This window comes from Syngnathus typhle, linkage group LG22 (genome assembly GCF_033458585.1).
Source record: "Syngnathus typhle isolate RoL2023-S1 ecotype Sweden linkage group LG22, RoL_Styp_1.0, whole genome shotgun sequence".
Taxonomy (NCBI): Eukaryota; Metazoa; Chordata; class Actinopteri; order Syngnathiformes; family Syngnathidae; genus Syngnathus; species Syngnathus typhle.
Genome location: NC_083759.1, coordinates 4,789,896 through 4,809,905, shown reverse-complemented (window position 1 = coordinate 4,809,905; position 20,010 = coordinate 4,789,896). Strand labels below are relative to the sequence as shown.

Genomic DNA, 20,010 nt, shown 5'->3' with positions numbered 1-20,010 from the left:
GTGAGAACAAATGTTAGCATGCAGTTAGAGGGGGGGGCAATGACTTAAATGCTTCCTTGCCCATTTCTTCAGTAACTAAGGAATTTGTTAACAAAAAACAGCATGATTTTATCGCAGCGATTTAAACATGAGTTATGTTGGATTATGTGAATTTAATGTTTTTTATGGATTTTTATTTGTCACTTCAAATTGGATGCTCTGTGTTTTTAAATCGTTTAATTGCCCTCTGGGAATAAGACATGATTGTTTCATATCAGAAAATGACAATTTATGTTACATCACAAAATCTGAGACTCTTTTTTTTTTTAAATGACGTTAAAAAGCTTTGCACAGTTGGTGACTCCCAAACAATCAAGGCACACAAAGATCAGTACAAAAAAAAAACCCATTAAAAATGCTTAAAAGTAATTATAGAAAACATAACCCTAAAGCAACAAACCTTTTCCATGAAGCCACCTTAAGATTCTAAATTCAGTATACAACTGTTAATGCAAAAACAGTTACTTACTTGGCATGTAGCATTACAAAGTGTTCAAGTGAACACATCCAGGATTGAATGAAAACTGGGAGAAATGGGTCATATCTCCACACATAGAAAGACATTTAACATCAAATACGTGATGTAGAAAACACTTCCAAGCCAAATCTGCACATCTTCCCATTCTCTCCTGTCAAGAATTTTGATGGTCTTCTGCAATATTGCGAGACGATGATGCACCTTTAGCCAGAGCAGTGAGCGTCGCCAGGTTTGGCGCTGATCCTGACAAGTTGGCGCTGCGGCGCTTCTGTTGCTGTCGTCTGCGTTTGCCGCCACCCCGGGTCACCCTGTCCGGCCGGACGAGCACTCCGTAACCTGGATTACAGTGGAAGTAGTGCTTCCCGCCTACGGAGCCGTCATTCTTTCCTGGTAAAGGACACAAATATGATGACTACAAAGTCAAGATGAGTGCTTTTGTTTTTCTGGAAGGGGCGGGGTATTGCGAGGCACCGCTCTTGTCCTCTAGAGGTTTTATGAATTCTAACTGGTCAATAAAACAAAAGGCAAATTTACTTTGAGGCTTTGGGACATTTTCTACTCACCTGCAGGTACCTCAAGTTCCACTCCCACCCACATGCCCTCAGCAAAGTCTGTGGGTCCCACGTAGCGCACGATGCCTCTTTTATTGGTCCCTACAGTGACAAATTCCCCTTCTTTTATCCAATCGGGTAGAATGACCGCGGAAGCTGCCTCGCCTTCCTCGCAATCTAAAATGAGCTCCAAGGGCTCTGCCAGATTAGAGTCCGATTTTGTAGAGGTGCAGGTGTCGGTCTGAACAGGCTCCCCCTCCGAGTCACCGAGTATCCGTTGGAAGGACTTGAGGTCAGACGACTGGACTTTCTGGATCTTGAAAGGCTTGACTGCTGCTGCAGATTCGGAGGGTTGCACGTTGGGTTCTGCTGAGGCATCAAGGTTTTCTAGGTGGACTTTATTGCTGGGTGTTGAGATGGCAAAAGCACTGGTGTTCTTCAAAGAGGATTTTTCCTGAGGACAAGCTAGTGGATCAGAATCCCCCAGCGGGACTATAGATGGTTCAGAGGCCATTTGGGCAGGCTCTTCCAATTTGGATTGTTCGTTCTTCTTTAACACTTCTTGAATTGCTTTAGTTGATTCTTTCGTATTCATTTGAACTGTTCCTGTCACAGAGGTCTTTGGTTTTGAGTCTGTTGGTTGTTGCACTTGGACTATAAATGAATTTGTGAGTGACAGCTCACCGTCTGATTGTGCCGATTCCATCGAGCGGTGTTCTAAATGCACTGTTGGTGGAATGTTGGAGTCTACGCATAGAGACGGAGCTTTGACTTCATGGACAAGAGATGGATTTGGTTTCTGTTGATTTAAATCAGATGAATTGTGATTTGGTTTGGACTGCGGTAGGTTGGTGTCCTCCGTAGCTGCCTGGAAAAACTCTTGAGGTTCAGATCCAGAGCCACTGTCAGATTGCAAGGAAAGTCTCTGTATCACTTTATTTTCTTCTTCATCTGTCACGGCCTCGTAGCTATCAGCTTTTTGGCCTGACGACGGAGGATGGTCCCAGCTCAGCGTGTAGACGTCAGAGAGCGTCGCTGTGGAGATACTCGTTGAAATGTAACCACTTGACGCTTCGCTCATGGAGCTCTGGGTGGAGTCTTCTGTCTCTGGGATGATTGGTGGGGGGAGAGGCACTAATCTGGGACTCTCCTGGTGGATGGCAGGAGGGCTGATTTCCTCAGTAGGAACCTAAAGGGTAACCATGGAAAAATATCAGTTATTGCAAAGCATTCAAGCAGAATTCTCCAATCTCCATTGACACATACAATTGAAATAGTACAGTAGTAAATAACGCAAACTCCGACTTACTTGCCGACGTGTGTTCATTCCCTCTTCAACACTGGCTGACTGCACCATGATACGAGGCACATTCTGCAACAGAGGAGCAATTTTAAAGACTTGACTTCTGTTTTTCCAACAGGTCTCACGGTAGACTCATGAGTGGACTTCTATTTTAACCTCTCTCCACCTGCTCATGTTCGAAATGTCGTTCAAAGCGCATGCCCGAGCAATTTACCGCTGTGACAAAATCATAGATCAGGCATCAGTGAGCTGGTAAGACCAAAATAGAGCCTGGAGGAGAAAGTCCATGTGTGATCAGTAAGACAGATAGTGAAATCACACAGCCTCAAAGAAATTGAAAGTGGGATAGCTAACCAGGCCATCTGTTTCATTATTTTAGGCCTGCGCTTTTCATCCATGTAATGAGGTCTGTATTTTCAAGTTTCACAAAAGAGAAGCATGTATTTAGTGTACCGATTAGCGGTGAAGATGGTGGTAGGAGGCAAATATTTGTTTATCAGATCCCTCAAACAGACAATCACGCTAAAACAATCAAGATAATAGCAGTGTAATTATAATTGCACCCATGATCGTTCATCCAGTTCTCTTGTACTGCCACTCGACGCGAGTTGTTAGCTGATGAAATATTGTGCCATTGGCTTTTAAAAAAAAATTTTTTTCCCTCAATGAACATCATGAAAAATATCACAATCTCAAATCTGGAGCTTTTTTGGGGTGGGAGTCCAAAAGGTTATATTCTGAGGCAGCACACAAGCTGATAAATAAATTTAATGCATTCATGGCAATCTGAGCAATCATTTTCCATGCAGCAGTTGAGGATTAAGAACTAAGGCAACACAACCTACATGGACAGTAGAGAGTAGGTCAAACACATCTATCCTGTCCTGCTGGGGCTCAGGACAGCCAACCTGAAAGTTGAGACATGCAACACATCCAAGATGCCACTTTGAAATACTGTACAGCTAAGGCTGTCAATATTGAATATTTTTTAGAATGGATTATTCAATCAATGAATTGGACAAAATTTTACTTTGCATGTATTAGCCCCCACCTCTCATTTCCTGCTTATTTTGTTTTGATTAGTGATAAAAAATAAATAACAATTAAACAATATCACACAAGAGCAATGAATGTTTTACTCACCAAACTGATTCAGTTAATTGTGCGGTTATACTTTTCCAAAGTAAAAGCAGACTTTTGCAAATGTCTCGTTTTGATTAAACACAAAAGACAAACAACCTATTTGCATGAACGAGAAACGAAAGAAATTAAATGAATGGATAGTGTTGAAAAGCCGATATTAGAAGATTTGGACAATTAAATATGGCTCAAAACGATTACTCGATTCCTAAAATAGCGGTCGATTAATTGAGTTGTACGACATGGAATGTGACTTACGGGTTAATTACATCCCGTAAGACCAGTTTATTTCTTTACAGACTATTTTATTAAGTGTTTTACAACACAACCTGGTCAAAGTCTTAGGTGCCGCAACCATGGCATTGGCAATCTTTGTTTCCACTGCACATGATTTCCTTGATTAGCTTCCCTCCGTGGGCCGTGGAGAGAAGCCACAAACTGTGGCTTAAGGTGCTCATCAGACAACGGGAGTGCTGTCGTGTTTTGTACCGCAGTGAAGAGCTTTGACTCGTGCTTCTCGATGGAACAAACATAACAAGGTTCGGTTCACCTGCTCCTAATTACCGCTCCTTTTACACAGTGTGCTCCTGTCTCATTGGGGGTTGTTTGGAACACGCTTTCATGGCAAACAGCACATCATAAAACACATTATGCAACCCATCAATCATTTGCACCCTAAGTGGTGCTACTTTGCATTTCTAAACAGCTCGCGCTAAATTACAAAACTTGGTTGTACATGACTCAGTCATCACGTTGACAGTGTGTTTCATTAGCACCATCTAATGCATTGCATTTTTTTTGGGGGGGGGTCGAAATAACTAGGATCAAGAATTACAGTGAGTGAATTATCAATTTTTCCTCTCTCCGATATTGGTCAGTAAATTCTAAAGTCACATTTCCATCATATATTTTATATCTTGAACGTGGTGATGAACTTGAAATCCCAAATTAAAGAGTAAAATAAATCCCGAACTGGAGACTACCTGTTGATGGACAGTCGCCTGTTCTCCACTATCTTCTTTTCCACCAGAAATCAATGACTTCAGGAGATTAGGAACGGGCTTCACTGAAAGAAGACAAGATAGAACAGAGTCTAAAAACGTGTTGTAGAAAAGCTAACAAACGGTTGGTAGAGAAGAGGTGATAAGAACTAATGAAGGACAATTTGCCATTACAAGAAGCTCATTTGCTAAGTCGCACCTTTGTCTGGGGTCAGGCTGTGCGATATGGAGCTGGGCAATGTGCGCCTGGACTGAGCAGAAGCAGCGGAGAGGTCCTGGTGACTCTCCCAACCCTGCACAGACACAAACAGTTTGCTATGGGTGGCCTGCAAGCACTACATTGGCTACCCTTGCTCAATATTGTGCTGATACCAAGATCTTTTAAAAGAAAAGGACCCGTCTCACTATTATAGCATTTAGGGTAATAAAAACTAGACTTATAAATCTGTAATGTCATCAGAATTGATTGGAGTCAGCAATAAGACTTTACAGCAAACAGGATCTCCTTCACTGCAGGGATGTTCCCCAATTTTTTAAAAATAATTTTTGGGGGGAGACTTAACTTTTCTGTTAATGATTGGTTATCAGTAAGTCGCTGGTTTGTGATTGGCTCCAAAACCCTGTTAGTGTAAAGCCTTTTGAAAACATCGCGAGCAAGTAAGAGAAATTCCAATGCTGAAGCCTTTTAAGAACAACAAAAATACAAGGTGAAGCTGAAGTACAATGCTTCTCACCTTGAAGTCACCGAGTTTATGAGTTGAAGCGAACACATCCAGATTGCCGACTGAGAGCTGGGTGGAGAATTGAAGACGCAGCACGTGGTAGAGTTAGTGACGGTGGTTAAGGCCAGGGGTGAGGAGAACCGCAAGAGGGCCATTAAGATGTTAGTTACTCAGAGATGCCTCACTTACCCGGTTGACGTTTGGCGAGCTGAGGCAGCGTCTGGGAACTTTCCCTCTGAGTGCTAGTTGCTCCCTCACGGTTACCTCCTACGCATAAAGGTTAAGTTAGGCGGGGGAGTCCATTTATACGCTGTGTATTCACTCCACGCCACAACCTGTCGCAGTCTGTCGAGAGTGAGGATGTTCTCCACAGCCAGGACGCTACGCAGGTATTTCTCGATAGCTGCCTCACTGTCGCCTGACTGGTCATCATCTGCGCTAGCGGCTAATCGGGCCAGCATCTCTCGGTCTTCTGGCCCATGGAAATCCTGAGGGAGCGAAGGTACAAATCAGTAAAAGGGACAAGTAATATTTAAGGGAAGTATCCCCAGGTTCAGTATTATTTGTGAATATAAATACGTTATCAGCTCTCATTAGTTAATACATAGCATGCATTTTAATTTGCTAAGGTAGTAATGGAAAAAACAGAGTCCGCTTGGGTCGCCAAAGTAAAAAAATAATATTTATTTATTTATTTTACAATTAAGTTATGTACTTTTTGTAGATTTTGAGGGAAGAATATTCTGGATCTATATAAAATGCTATAATGCAGACACTTACCCCTGGTATGTTTGAGACAATTTCAAAGGTGACGCCACATCCTGGGATGGTGCTGCGCTGGGACATCCTCTTCAGAAGGCTCTGAGCAAAACCCTACATCACCAACACAAACACAGTGAAAAAGGGTTCTACCCAAGTCCTTAAATTAGAAAGGTTTATGTAAATCTGCTGACAAAAAATAAAAAATAAAAACAAATAAAAAAACAAATAGCTTACCTTTTTCCCAGTGACGTTGACACAAATGCGTTTCCTCAGAATCAGCTGCATGTGGGCAGGGTGGCTCAACTCAACCACGACACGGATCGTGAGGTAGACCCTCTGCTCACCAGATGCCACACGGCTGAGCTCAGGGCAATCGTGTACTGTTGAATCCCAGGATGCCTCCACCTTTACCTAGACCACACAGCAGAGAAAATGTATAAATGCTTTTATCAAATATTAATTAACCCCCTTCGTAATTTACTGCTCTTCGATCACACTGAAAAAACAGAACATGTCACCTTACTTCTGAATCGTCGTGTTTGACAACGTGAAGGTCAAAGAAGTCATCTTCATATTCCCCAGCAAGATATGCATCGACACCCCCGGCGAGAGGGGCAGAAAGGTTCGACTGGAAATCATCAGCTACAGACCAAACCATTAAAGAAATGAATTCACTATTAATTCAGTGAACGACAGTGTTGTTGGAAGATTTAAAGACACCAACCACTGAGATCCAGAAACAGGACAGGAATGTGTGTTTCCATTCCTGGTACAGGAACTCTATAAGAGGAAAGTATCATTGTTTGGTTGTATTGAATAAACCACCAATAGGACACACACACACCTTTCAACTGGTGCTCCAGGAATGCCACTGCCAGCTGACGGCACCAAAACGGCATTGCGTTCTTCGGTGAGTGTCAGGCGGCACTCCAGCAGCTGAGACTCCCTTTCTAGATCATCTTCTGACTTATCTGTATGCACAAACACAAGAGAAATCACTGTTTGGTAATGAAAGAGCGGAGATAATGTGAGTGTTTCTCCCATTAACTTGAAATGTCTTGTCAATTAAAATTAAAACCCAAAAAAGTTGATGTGCTGCTCACTGGTAGTAGAAGTGGGAAGATTCACACTTCCATAAAACAAAGGAGTGTTTTACGACATGAGTACCTTGTTTGGACACGATTTTCTGCAACTGCTGGTCTAGATACTCCTGGCGCTGAGTGAGTGTCGCCAGCCACTGTTCCCGCATTCTTTCCAAATCCTCTTCCTTCACAAAAACACATCAGAAATAGCCTTTTGATGTTCTGCTCACCAAGTAAAACATTAGCTAATATGTTATCATCTGTAAGAGCAAACCTTGAGCACTTACTTGGTAACTGTCGATTTCTTCATCCCCAGCCTGAAAATACATATTTTTAGATCAATTCTTAAATATAAATAATGAACAGTGGACGTGCAGATGGAAGGGACGTTGGTTGGCATATTACTAAAGAGCAACTCAGTTGCCCTCTTCCTAAAATAATGCTAATACTGTGCTATTAAAATGATCATCTTCCCTTACCAGCATTGAGTCCCTGCCTTTCGGTGTATTTTGGACCTTGACGTCTCCAATGGACACAGAAAGGATAGAGATGGAGATGAGTGGCATTGTGCCAGAGTCTGGCACGGAGTGCAACTCCACCTGGACTCGGCGAGACTGGCCCTGAATGGCAAGGTTTCACAAGAGTAGTTTTGGCATAGTCGGCATTAAAGACATGTCTGAGATGAATTTCTCAGACCACTATGACACCGAAACGAACCTTCTCAAACAATACACACCTGCCTAAGCTGAAAAATTCCTCCAGTCCTTACGTCTTTTGCAGGAAGAATTTCGACGGGAGTGAACTGCCCTGCATCATTTAGCTCCATGAGCTGCACCCACAGCTCCACTCGCCGAGTCACCTCGCTCCACCTGCCAAGATGGGGGCAAAAGGGGAAAAACTAAAAAAACATTTCTAATAAATGTAATCCTCCATCCATTTTCTACTTCAACATGAGAAGTGTGTCAGTATATGAAAACTAAAATGACTGTCAAGTTGAATCCCTTTCCTGAATTTTGGACTTCTCAAAGTAATTTCTTAATGAAAGTAATAATGGGGTGCTTGTAAACCTCTCTCTGAGTGAACGGGTTTTGGCTTGAATTACACCAAGGTCCCACAGTGCCAAGTTCCTCCGATGGCTGTCCTGTTTGTGACCATACACTCCGATAGCCACTGCACCCTCAGACAAATACTCCAAAAAGTCCTCTGACACTGGCACTGAAAATTCCTAAAACAAAAAATCAAAACAAACTTTAAATTAACCATTTCATAATACTCCAGTTTTGATTTAGGCTTCACTTTAGTCACCTTGGAGCTGTCAAAAATAACGGTGCACTGAGGGTCTTTGGAAGCAGAGGGTGAGGGGGCCCGCCCTAATTCCGGAGGAATGAACATTGGCTCTGTCTGTCCACAAAAGTGATACTGGCAGAAGACGAAGTTAGACAGGTGACGAGGAAGACCGGTAGCCTGAAGAACTTTCACCTGAGGAGACAAAAGGGTGTTTATTCATTTGCTCATTCCAAACAAATTGCATCAAGACACACCTCTCACCACGTGAGAGAGTTCTCAAGTTCTCACCACACAGTTCAGTTTACGCTCTTGTGCATCTCCATCAGTGCTACTTTGTATTGAACCGTCTGCCTCTGAGCTTTCTATTTCTCGCCATACTTCCACATGAAGTCGGCCCGCCACCTGAAGGACAGACGTAACATATTGCAGTTCTTGGTTTTGGCAACAGATTTAAATGTCTGCCGGGAAAATTAGAAAACACAATCAGGAGTGTCCTACCTCTCCCTTCTGGTTGATGATGGGAACTGCATACTGCAGTTTTACATCATAGAACAGGCATGCCAGAAAAACATTGGCCACTCCAATCAGACTGTGGTTTTCCTGCTCATCAAAAAATGGGTCGGCTCGTTTGAAATAAGACCTCATCACCTGTGTTAAAAAAAAAGAAGGTGTTTTTTGGTTGTTGTTTTTAAACAACACTCTTTTCCGCAGTGAGTAAAATTACATTTTCCATTTTGACTTGACATGGACTTGAACCGCAAGAGTGAGATTCACTGAGCCTCTTGAACGAATGCTGTCGCTTTCAATGTGTACTGTGCGTCTAACCTCCGTGGATTCACTCTTCTGACTCACCGGGTTGTCTTCATCAAAGTCTTTCCATTCTTGGTAAAGATCCCTCATATCCACCAGCCTGTTTTCCATCTTCTCCATTGCCCAGATCTGCTTCCCTCTACCTTTACGGCGAACCTGAATGGCCGGCTCGCTCAGCACCACATCACGCTATTAAAAAAAAAATAATAATAATTAATGTTGGTCTATTATGCACCACCACATTTTTTGGACATATTTCTTAACAAGTAACAAATTAAATGATCATACCTTCCTGTTGGCATCCAGATTGGCAGCTGGTATCTGCAAAGTCACTAGGTACTCTGTCCTTTTGTTCAGTTCCTCTGCAATAAAGCAGGCCTCCTGAGCTAGAAGGTTGGCACGAACAATCTGCTCCTTTAGACGTCGAAGGCTTCGAGTAATCATAGCCTCTCTTGATGACCAAAGCATACAATAATTGTGGATTTGATTCAATTCATATTCAAAATGAATAATAAAAAAAAAAAAAAAAAGCCACATTGAGCTGCTCTCACCTGTCTTCACTCCAGCGCCTCATACGTTTGTGGGGGACTAGAGATGTTCCAGTGGCAGCGGTACTATTTGGTAAGCCCGACAAGTCGAGGAGATGGGGCGATTTCTCTGGGTTGAGCCGCAGACGAAGCTGCTGCAGCTCCTGTTCGTACATTTGCCTCTGTCGCTCCAGGGCGCAGCGTTTCTCTTCCTCATGTTGCCTCTCAAGGGTCTGTAATACTGACTGCAAGGGGTCTGAGAAGGTACAAACAAAGTTGAGGACATTATCAATAACTTCATGTACAATGTAAAAGTCAGATACTGCAATTGCTATATTCAGAGTACAGTATAGTGCACTACTGCATATTGAAGCGTCCGTCTAATTAAGTTACTGTTGGCTGTCTGTGTTATAATAAACTAAAATGATATTGATAAATAGAAAGGTTGTATTTAATTTGATGTAGTGGTTTCATGCTGATCCAAATCTAACGAGAAGGCGAGCCATGTCACTCACCGTTAATGGCCATTCCTTTCATCATGACTTCAGCTTGAGCAAATTCAAAGCCCACTTCACTAGAAACATCGCTGGATGCATCAAGGTCCACCTCCAGTTGCTCCGTACTTAAGTAGGTTTTTATTTTAGCTCTTCCCTCCTCCTCCTCCTCACCCCCGGCATGGACCAAATGCTTGGGTAGATTGATCCTGTTGGAGTGCAAAGTGGATGTGAGCAGGTAAAAAAAACAAGAGGAAGATAAAGCATAAAATGTAATGATTACATTTGTAAAATAAATAAATTATTTTAAACAAACCTGAAGAAATGGTTGTTTCCCCACAAGATCCGGTCTCCGTGATGAAGGTGCACTGGACCAGTGACCATGGTGCCATTCACCCATGTCCTTCAGGAGAGAGAACTTTATCAACTATCACGTTTTAATCATCTCTTTCGCACTATTAACGCCTGGCACAACAATTGGGGTTATTTGAAGTTGCCGCTGGCGGATTCTTCACTTGCTGAAACAGCACTTCATCATTAAGTCGCAAAATTACACTTGTCAATTTAATTTACAAATCCATGTACAGTCAGTTGACATCACCAAAAATGTTATAAGATGGCAAAATTCAGAGTAAATAGGTAGCTCACAAGAGAGTACTTGACTGTAATTTTACGCAACAGACCCACCCTTTCGAACTTATTATACAAAACATTACATGTTTCCTGTAAACAATAATAAACAATAATTTAAAAAAATCAGGAAGTAAAAAATGAGGTATTGGCCAACATAAAAACAACATTCAGAGAATAATAAAATCAATTAAACAAGCTGTAAATAAATAAACACTTTTAAAAACACTTGAATGCCATTAAAACTATATCCGATTATTAAATCAATCAATGGAATAATCAATAGAATAACCTATTCTAAAAATATTCTGTAGTAAATACCCTAATACATACCGAGCATTACGGTGAGGTGTGAGCACCACACCGTCGTTTTGGGTGATATCGATGATGCAGTGCTCGGCTTGGATGGCCATCCCACACAGCTGGATGTCCTGTGAGTTGGATGAGCCCACACGCGTGTGCTCCTACATAGTGTGTAGCAAACAAAAAATACATATTATTCAGGGTTATATGTTGTATGTGTCTGCGTGTGTCCAGCACCTTTAGATAGTAGACGAGCAGTTCATTGAGGGCAGGGTCAGCATTCAAGTTGACCAGGAAGCACTTGTCATCCACTACTCTGATGCCAGACGACTGCAGGGAAATGCCCAAACTCTCCAGCTGCCTCTGACGCTCCTACAGAAGAAAATATTTATTAATGCCAGAATTATACAAATTCCTATTTCTTGTGCAACGAGAGCATACTTGTGCAATCGACTCAGTTTTCCTGAGTTTCTCCTCCCAAGTCACCGTCATCTCTTGTATTAGTTTCTCGGACTCCTCCAGCCGCTCCTTCAGCTCAGGGGCCTTCATAGACTGAAAGCATCATCATTTGATTTCATTTTAATTCATTTTTCTGATGATCGCTGTACTTTTCACCAAGACTTGAGCACTTATGAAGAGGTACTGAACAATCTGCGCCAGTTGTCTCAAGTTTGTCTTAAGTGGTTTCACTTAAGGCAAACCTGAGACAACTAGAGCATGTTTGAGCTCCTTCTGGATTTAGGTCAAGGCTTAAAAAAACAAAAAACAGTTTAGGTGTAGTCCCAAAATTCTGCTATTCGACTCCAAAAAAGCTTTCTAACACTGAGCAGCACATTTAGCTCCTGAATGCCTTGAAATGTAACTAATGTTTCATAATGTGTGTCAATGTGTGTTTTGGAAAATTCTCACAGATGGAAGGATGCCACTAATTTTGTCCATGTGTGTACATTTCATTACAAGCCATTCACAAAACACTGTAGTTAGTTACCAAATGGTTTGTTTTCAATTAAACTTAAGTCAAACAGCAATAAAACCTCGGCCTCTGTAAGCTGCTCCTTCAGTTTCTCTACTTCCTCTCGCAGCTCCCTGATTATTCTGGCATTGGGGTCTTCGTTGACCACAGCGTGGTTGACAATGCTTTTGGCCCGGTCAGCATAACGCAGGGTGGACAGAGTCTCGTCATAATTGTCTGCTGCTGGGCTGATCGTGGCCACCATGGCTGTGCGGCTGTTCCCCCCCAAACTGTCCTGCAGTTACAGATGCCGCATCATCAACGCCAGTAGCAACATTTATGAATCAAATATGGAAAAACAAGAACTGCAACAAACTACATTTTCAAGTAGGGAAGAAAAAAAAAAAAAAAACACAGAAAAAAACTAATGCACATGCAGTAAAAATCTGTTATATTATGGCACTTTTTTTTTTTTAAAGAAAAATTCTCATCTGAACATTAAAATAAGTAAAGAATTTGTCTGTGATTTTTCTCTAAATACCTTGAGCAGCCAGGTGAGCACAGAGTCCCTGTAGGGAACAAACTTGCTCCTGTTCCTCCCTGCACCTTGATCCGCCAAGGCTGAGATCACTAAACCCAATGTGCTAAGAGATCTGGAAGGAGACAGAAGGGAGAGAGGGTCACTGCATGAAAATATTTGAAAATTTGAAGAAAATGGGAAATTTGAAGCCAATCAAACTAAGCTTGACTGAATACATTTCAGATGAGAATGTTTAAATTCAAAAGCGAATGAGATCATTCCATCCCATTTAAGACAGGAGTATAAGTGGCACTGCTGTTGCAGTTCTCTCACTTGTTAATGTTGCTGCCTTCTTTCAGCCTTTCACCAGCTGCCCCAGTCTTTGCTGCACGCTCACTTCCTGCCAGGTCCACCAGACTGAGCTTGCTTACCTTCTCTCCACGTGTCTAAGATTAATACACAACAGCACGGGGAAACAAACCAGGTACAATGCACTGATAAAACATTCAAGCATTTGAAAAAGAGAACCAAACTATTGCGCAATACTGGATCGTCAGAAATGAGCATCTACGTATATTCATGGCCAAAGTGAAATGGAGGAAGTGCTGAGGAAGTTTGACTTGTTGGTTGGTTTTGCTGAGTGTCTGCGTCTCACCCCTGATTGTAGGTCCATTAGAGTATGAGTGAGTATGATGTTAAACACAGCATGAGATCGGCTGCTCTCTTCATTCATGTTTGTGGAGGCCACAGTGCGAGATTTATTTCCCTCTGACATCAGAGATTCAACGTCCTGCCAAAATCAAGACAAACAACGATGACTGTTTTAGTACGTCTTCAGAGAAACAATCTTCTCATGAAAATAAAATGATCTAAAAGGAAACCACACTTGCTAACCGCTGCTTTACCTTGTAGCTAGCCACAGCCAGACGTGACAGCCCATCCACGTAAGGTCCTAAAACGTTGTGCTCCCTTACCCTTAGTGCTTGACGGTTTCTACAAATACAAATAATAGTATCATTGAAAGGTGCGCCTTTCCAAATACAATACAACACTACCTTAAGTGATCCATGTGTGACACACACACGTAATATATTTGAGAGAAAAGATGTGGTGTTCAAGTACTGTACAGGAGTCATTGGTTTTTCTCACCCTTTAGGGTCGAGCAGGTCTCGGACTTTCTCATTGTAAATCTCCATGTAGGAGACTTCCACAGTGAAGCTCTCTCCCTCTCGAGCCTCCTGCATGGTCCTGGAGAACAAGGAGCTGCAGAGGCGAGGGATCAGACCAGGCTGCTCTGCTGAGCCCATCATGGTGTAAGACTTGCCGGAGCCTGAATGTACACAGTTAGTGTCACAGTCCACATTTGGAATGTAAGGAACATGTTTTATACTTGTCTTTTCAGCATTTTACTTGGATGTTTTTTTTTTATATTGAAATTGACTACATACTTCTATAGTTGCCTGCAAAGTCATTTCTGAAGATACATTTAACGGCAGTTACAGCCATGTGCACCGAGGTGGAGCTGGAGTAAGGTATTTGATTTTGCCATTTGAATGCACTCTCAGATGCCGTTAAAAGCCAGAATTGCTTCTGCTGCTCTGTGCCCAGTGAACCAGTGTTAGACTTGGCTATCTTTGCTGTGCTCAAGCATGCTTGATGACAGCCACTTGTAATATTTGACGATTATACATTGGATGGGCACATATAATTGCTACACACTGTGGACTAGTTATTTGAAATGAAACAAAACATTGCTTTAGTGCGGTTACTGGCTGAGAAATGGGGAAATGTGTCGAACCATGCTTCAGTATGATAAGAAACCACTCGTCCAGTCTGACAGCACAGAAAGGCAGTAGTGATACAAAAATAACCTACAGGAGTTATATTACACTCCAGTAAAACATCTACCACTATCAACACAATAATTGTCTCTGGATCAATTCTAATAGCCATTTTATTTACTATTTATCCTTTTTTAAATTTGGCACTTGTATTCTTGCACTCTTGTACGTTGCTGTGACAAGTAAATGTCCCCGCTGTGGGATGAATAAAGTTCTATCATCATCATAAAGTTTGATCAAGTGAGATACTTTTTGGTTTATTTAGCACATTTTACATACTCTCCTTTACATTTTAAGGAAATACCCTAACCTACCTTTAATTGCATTTTTCCTCATCTAAGAAAAAACGCCAATATGAATCCCAAATTTGGCTCATGGGGTAATAGAGTACTTACCTGTTTGCCCATAAGCAAAGATGCAAGCATTGTAACCCATAAAGGCATTGTCTAGCAAACTCTCCCCAAGGCACTGGAACACTACTTCTTGACCTATAAGCACGTAAGGAAACAAATAACATGGAAAATCGTCACTTGTATTTCGTATAATACGATCCAAACTTCGAATTTCAAAGGTAACGAGGGGGGGAGCGCTCACAACAAAGATTATCATGCATGTTTTCCAGAGAATTTGTCTGAAATTTTTATTGTACCTGATGATACAAAGACAGCTGAGAATAGAAATGGGGCATTTTCTACCCTTTATTTTTTACAGTTAACCACGTGACTACATCCGAGCAGTAAAACAGTGCATTTCTTTTCCCTCACTCCATAAATAGTTCAGAGCTCAGCCAACATTCTGTGATGAGATAAGTATAAGAAATGAGTCACCAGGCACTTGAGCTAAAAACAGAACTGATAAAAAGCAAACCTGCAAACTTGTCTCTCTGGGATTCATCCATGGACCAGAAACAGTGATCATAAGCAAAAACCTGAGGGAAAACACAACGTCACGGAAGGGATTAACGTTTTCATAGCTACTTAGTTATTGGAAGGGGACATATTTTAATTCAATACTAACCTTTGGCTGATTGCTGAAAGACAAAAAGGAAGAGACAGAAAAGATTAGATCTTAAATTAAAGAAAACAAGATTAGATTGAACTAACTTTCAGCTCAGCCTGATTTATGTTACTCATTTTCATGTAAATTTCTTTTGAATTGTCACAGTATGGTTTGTTGGAATGTCAGTTACTGTGTGATTTTTAATATATATTTTGACAGCCATTAAGACGAGTGAATTTAATTTCTTTAAAAAGCTTCTACTTTACACAAACATGGTTGACAAAAGATATTTGAAAAGATTGTCTTGTACATGTGATAACGCTTTGGAACATGCTTGTCCTCACATAATCAGTCTAGAAAAAAAAAAGTCTTGTCAAAAGCCATTGCGGTAAAACAGCAACTACCATCACAATTTTAATAACATATTTTAAGACTTAACATAGTACTTTTCAACAGCAGAATTCCAATTTTGATTCTATTTGAATGTGCAAGGCCACCTAATAAATTGAGCATCGAGTGGTGTACATTAGACACATTCTGAGTGTACTACAAAAAAAAAAACCTACAACAAAAAGAGTCTTTAAGCAAGCAGACATATCAATTTAGGGGTTTAAAAGACTAACGGCCAAAGTAGCCCTGGCCACATATTGGCTAAAACAAGGCCTCTCTGTGTGAGATTTGCTGGCCCGTGAAAGAGCAACATTAAGTCCTGTCCTCTCCTGGGCTGGCAAGGACATTCCTCAGATAACTTGTAGCGAATCCCAGCTCCAAGGAGTCACCAAAGGAGAAGGAGGAGGAAGGGATGGGTGGTGACTAACCATGTGGAGGCCAATGCTACATTATGATCAACTCAGCTAACCCAGATGACTCTAACAGGACATTCCAGGATCACTTTGTCAGATGACAACATGCTCTAAGTTGGGATATGACAGGATTGTGATCAAATAAACAGATTTCTGAAATCCTTCAAAGAAGTTCTTATCAAAAGCAAACCGAGATAAGAGAGAACAATTATAGTTCCATTTCTAGTATGCTTGTCCTCAAGGGATGATCAGCCTAACTTCAGGGGCAGCTTCCAGCACATCCAGTAAAAAATATATATATATTTGTTAAAGAATGCAAATTTAGAGTCACCGTCGCTACTTATAGGTGGCCTCCTAAGTTATGAAAGCAGTAACAAGGTCTTCATTAATCTCCCCCGTCTGACAAAGCCTATATTGGTAGCTAGCTGTGAGTACCAAGGGTGCTGTAACATATTAACATCCCTTGATGCTTATGCAGCAAATTCAGCTCAAGCTGCCAAGCAGCAAGCTGACAAAGCACAAACCTTGGAAAAGTGGCTACTCGGTGACTTGCCTTATAACCCAAGCACTGTTTGACACACATTTTGCTACGAAAGACAAATGAGATGCTAATTAAGAGGTCCATTCAGTGTTTTGGTAAAAATCTTGCACTTCTGTTTCTGTATGACCCTTTGTGGAAGTCGGAAGAGAGCTGGTAGAACCTGTTCACATCATGCCCGAAGGGGAAAACACGGAGCTGAAGCATGTTAGGGCAGAAGGGACACACTGACACACAAATAAAAATGCATTGCATGGCTATTTTTCCAAGAAGCATCTCTCTTTCAATAAAATGGGCTTTCATAGACAATACCCCATCGGCAGGCTTGTTTATCAAAGAAGGTACCTGACAACCTGTCAAAATCCTGCAGAAACGTCCATTTGACTCTGATTAACTGCCAGGCTGGAACTTGGTGATAGAAAACAAAAAATAGACTTTGCTGGCCACTGCATTAGGTACACATACCGACAGAATCATTCACTATGAACGTGCAAAAAAACCGATACCAGGTTTCGATATCTGGTGGATTAATTGTTTCATAAAATCGATTTTCGCAAATGCTGCCGATACCAGTCACTATAGCGCCCTCTTTTGGCTCTTTTATAATTTGCCATTGACATGCATGGCTGTTTTTATAAGTCAACTACATTCATGACAAACTTTAAATTTCCATTAAGATGTTACTATACGTACGTTTATGAGGTTATATTTAGGGGTGCACATAAAAAATTATCTTATTCTATAGTCTATTGGGAACGAGGTCTGTCAACGCACAATTTGCATTATTTGAACTTTCAAATCAAACAAAGGCAAATGAAAATTGTGACCAGAGCCATATATGCTTTTGTATTAAATCTGGAGAAGATAATCTTTTTTTTTTTCTTCTTTACAAACAAGACAGTAGGCGACACGCCCTTTGTAAAGAGAAGCATGACTAGGAAGGACTTGTGTAGGTGGGGGATATGAGTCTCCTCCACCAAACATTGGCTGTTAACCAGACAGGCTGGTTACAGCCTGTATGTTATGCTGCCAGTGCCGAGAAAAAGTGGAATTCCTTTTGTATTCAGTAAAAAAATCCATATTTGAGTTAGGTACATCAAACCAACAACTGCATGCATTATATGAAATCAAATGTTTCAAATCAAACCCAAGCATTTTTCTTCCCACTTACCGGGGGTCTCCTTTGCTCAAAGTCACAATGGCAGGATTCAATATTGTCTGGTTCGCTTCCATTTCAACCACACATTTTGTCGTGAGGTCTTTTTCTGGAGAGATGCATATTGAACATTTTAAAACTGTGACAAAGTAAAACTGTCTTTTGACAGTAACACTGTTTATAACATCAACTGACCACTGCTCAAGGTCAAAAGTCAGCGTAACATTCCATTGCGGTCACAAGCACTACTGTGACTTTCAAACAACAGATATTCCTTAATCCTTAGGTATAGGATTTCAACCTAAATATTCTGTTAAAGTGCCTTCAATATGCACATAAATCGTGATTTTGCTGGACAAGATAGCCATCCTCGCCACTAGCTTTTGCACGCTGTGCAGCTGTTTTATTTAACTCAACTTTATTAACAGAGCAGTTTAAACACATTATGGTTGCTTTCAAAATTAAAATTTTAAATACTTTTGAATAATATTGAGTATTAACTACATAACTATAAAGGTTCAACTGAGCACTACTGCTTCCATAAATTAATTATGATGCAGTTAGTGCTTTGGGCATAACAAGTCAGAAAATATAACAAAAAAATATTGATAATTGTATTCCAAAATTAAATCTGATGTTTGCAAAAGTCTTATTGTGCTTCAAAAACAAACAGATTAATCTGCCTTCAAGAAGGGAAGGATGACTTTTCAGAGGTTGATATATTGATTAATTTTCTACAGCGAGGAATTGAGAGCTCTAACTGTCTGAGTGGCTCAAGCAAACTGCAATATGCTTGTTTATGTTTCAATTTGCTGGATTTCCGACTTTAATATAGATTTCCGCCATTTTCTACATAAATAAGTCACGTTGGGATGTAAAATCAACATTCTGTACTTGCCTTTATTTGAATTCAATCTACAAACATTTTTCAAATAACAGGAAAGCAAAAGAACAAATCCTTAAATTTAAACGAAGAGAAAATAATTGAAATTGCCGACAGAAGCTGTATAAAACATGCCTGTAAATCTTCGGGGCACTTAAAATCATGAATACGTACTGGCTGTGTGACATTTAGTATAGCTCACCTCTTCTGCTCATTGGTCGCACACGAACAGCGACTTTTACGTTCGAGTCATTGAGCTTATTGTCTTCCATGATGCCGTCTGACCTATTAAACAAAAAAGTTATTTGACAATTCCAAAATCATTAATCACAGTCTTCAACGAAATTCTCCAAGGGTTGCCACCAGGCAGGTACATGCCTGTGAGCTCTTCTCTATGTCAAACCACGCTGTCAGTGCTTTTTTAAAAAAAAAAAAGAAGAATAAATTAGACTCCACGAATGACTAAGTTAATCAAATAAAAGCGTCACCAATATCGCACACACAACTAAAGACTATTGTAGAAGTACAGTTCAACAGCCATTTTAAGTTAGCCAAGGACGCTAACGACAGCTTGACAGAAACACAAGCAACTATTTTTACACATAATTAGTTCATTTGAACGAAACTGACGGTGTTCCGCCACCATACCTTTATATTTGAAAGTTTGACAAAAGTCACTTACGGTGGTCCACGGGGCAATACGTGGGCTCGTCCACCTGTTGTATTTCCTGAAAATTCCCGTAGAGTTTTGTCAAGCCATGTCACCTCCTCGCAGCTCAAGAGATTACTGCAGTGAGATTTAGCCAGCGAACAAGTTGCCAGTTGGTAACTGATCTACAAACCACCTGTTCAGCTTCACGTGGATCATTTCACGACAATTCGGTCGGGTCCTTGTAATATACAAATCTGTTATTTACCTTCGCAACGACGTTGACGCACAAACCGTGAGAAACACGCAACTTGTCACCATAATGTAGAGAAACGTTATTATTTTATGTGGCTATATATAAATATATACATTGGGTATGAACAAAAAAAAAAGGTTTTCAAGACAGCTGACAATTTTGAAATTTACTAATGAGATGGAGTTGTGGGTGCATCACACGTCACAGCGATTTATAAGGGGAAAATGCGAATTAAGATTAAATCATAATGTTCGTATCAATATGCCTACTAGAATGAATCTGTG

At 40.9% G+C, this 20,010-nt stretch overlaps 1 protein-coding gene across 2 annotated transcripts; it reads right to left on the bottom strand.

Annotated features, from left to right (window-relative positions):
* Positions 1-201: 201 nt before the first annotated feature.
* On the bottom strand, positions 202-19,660 carry LOC133146484 (kinesin-like protein KIF13B). 2 transcript variants are annotated; one of them, XM_061270276.1, is made up of 42 exons: positions 19,504-19,660; positions 19,024-19,106; positions 17,954-18,047; positions 15,460-15,472; positions 15,310-15,370; positions 14,838-14,930; positions 13,751-13,931; positions 13,507-13,594; positions 13,257-13,391; positions 12,935-13,047; positions 12,623-12,734; positions 12,164-12,376; positions 11,571-11,681; positions 11,367-11,501; positions 11,160-11,290; positions 10,513-10,599; positions 10,218-10,405; positions 9,727-9,958; positions 9,464-9,626; positions 9,218-9,364; positions 8,864-9,013; positions 8,654-8,767; positions 8,384-8,557; positions 8,146-8,303; positions 7,815-7,947; positions 7,558-7,698; positions 7,366-7,395; positions 7,164-7,263; positions 6,841-6,967; positions 6,721-6,776; positions 6,520-6,638; positions 6,231-6,407; positions 6,015-6,107; positions 5,570-5,722; positions 5,424-5,501; positions 5,247-5,303; positions 4,712-4,805; positions 4,495-4,577; positions 3,217-3,279; positions 2,378-2,440; positions 1,081-2,257; positions 202-904 (listed from the first exon to the last, which is right to left on the bottom strand). In XM_061270276.1, the coding sequence occupies exons 2-42, from the start codon at positions 19,091-19,093 to the stop codon at positions 672-674; spliced, it is 5,940 nt and encodes a 1,979-aa protein (XP_061126260.1). In that variant the 5' UTR covers positions 19,094-19,106; positions 19,504-19,660; the 3' UTR covers positions 202-671. The 2 variants fall into 2 exon arrangements, with proteins under 2 accessions (XP_061126260.1, XP_061126261.1); XM_061270277.1 differs by lacking the exon at positions 3,217-3,279.
* Between the last annotated feature and the right edge of the window lie 350 nt (positions 19,661-20,010).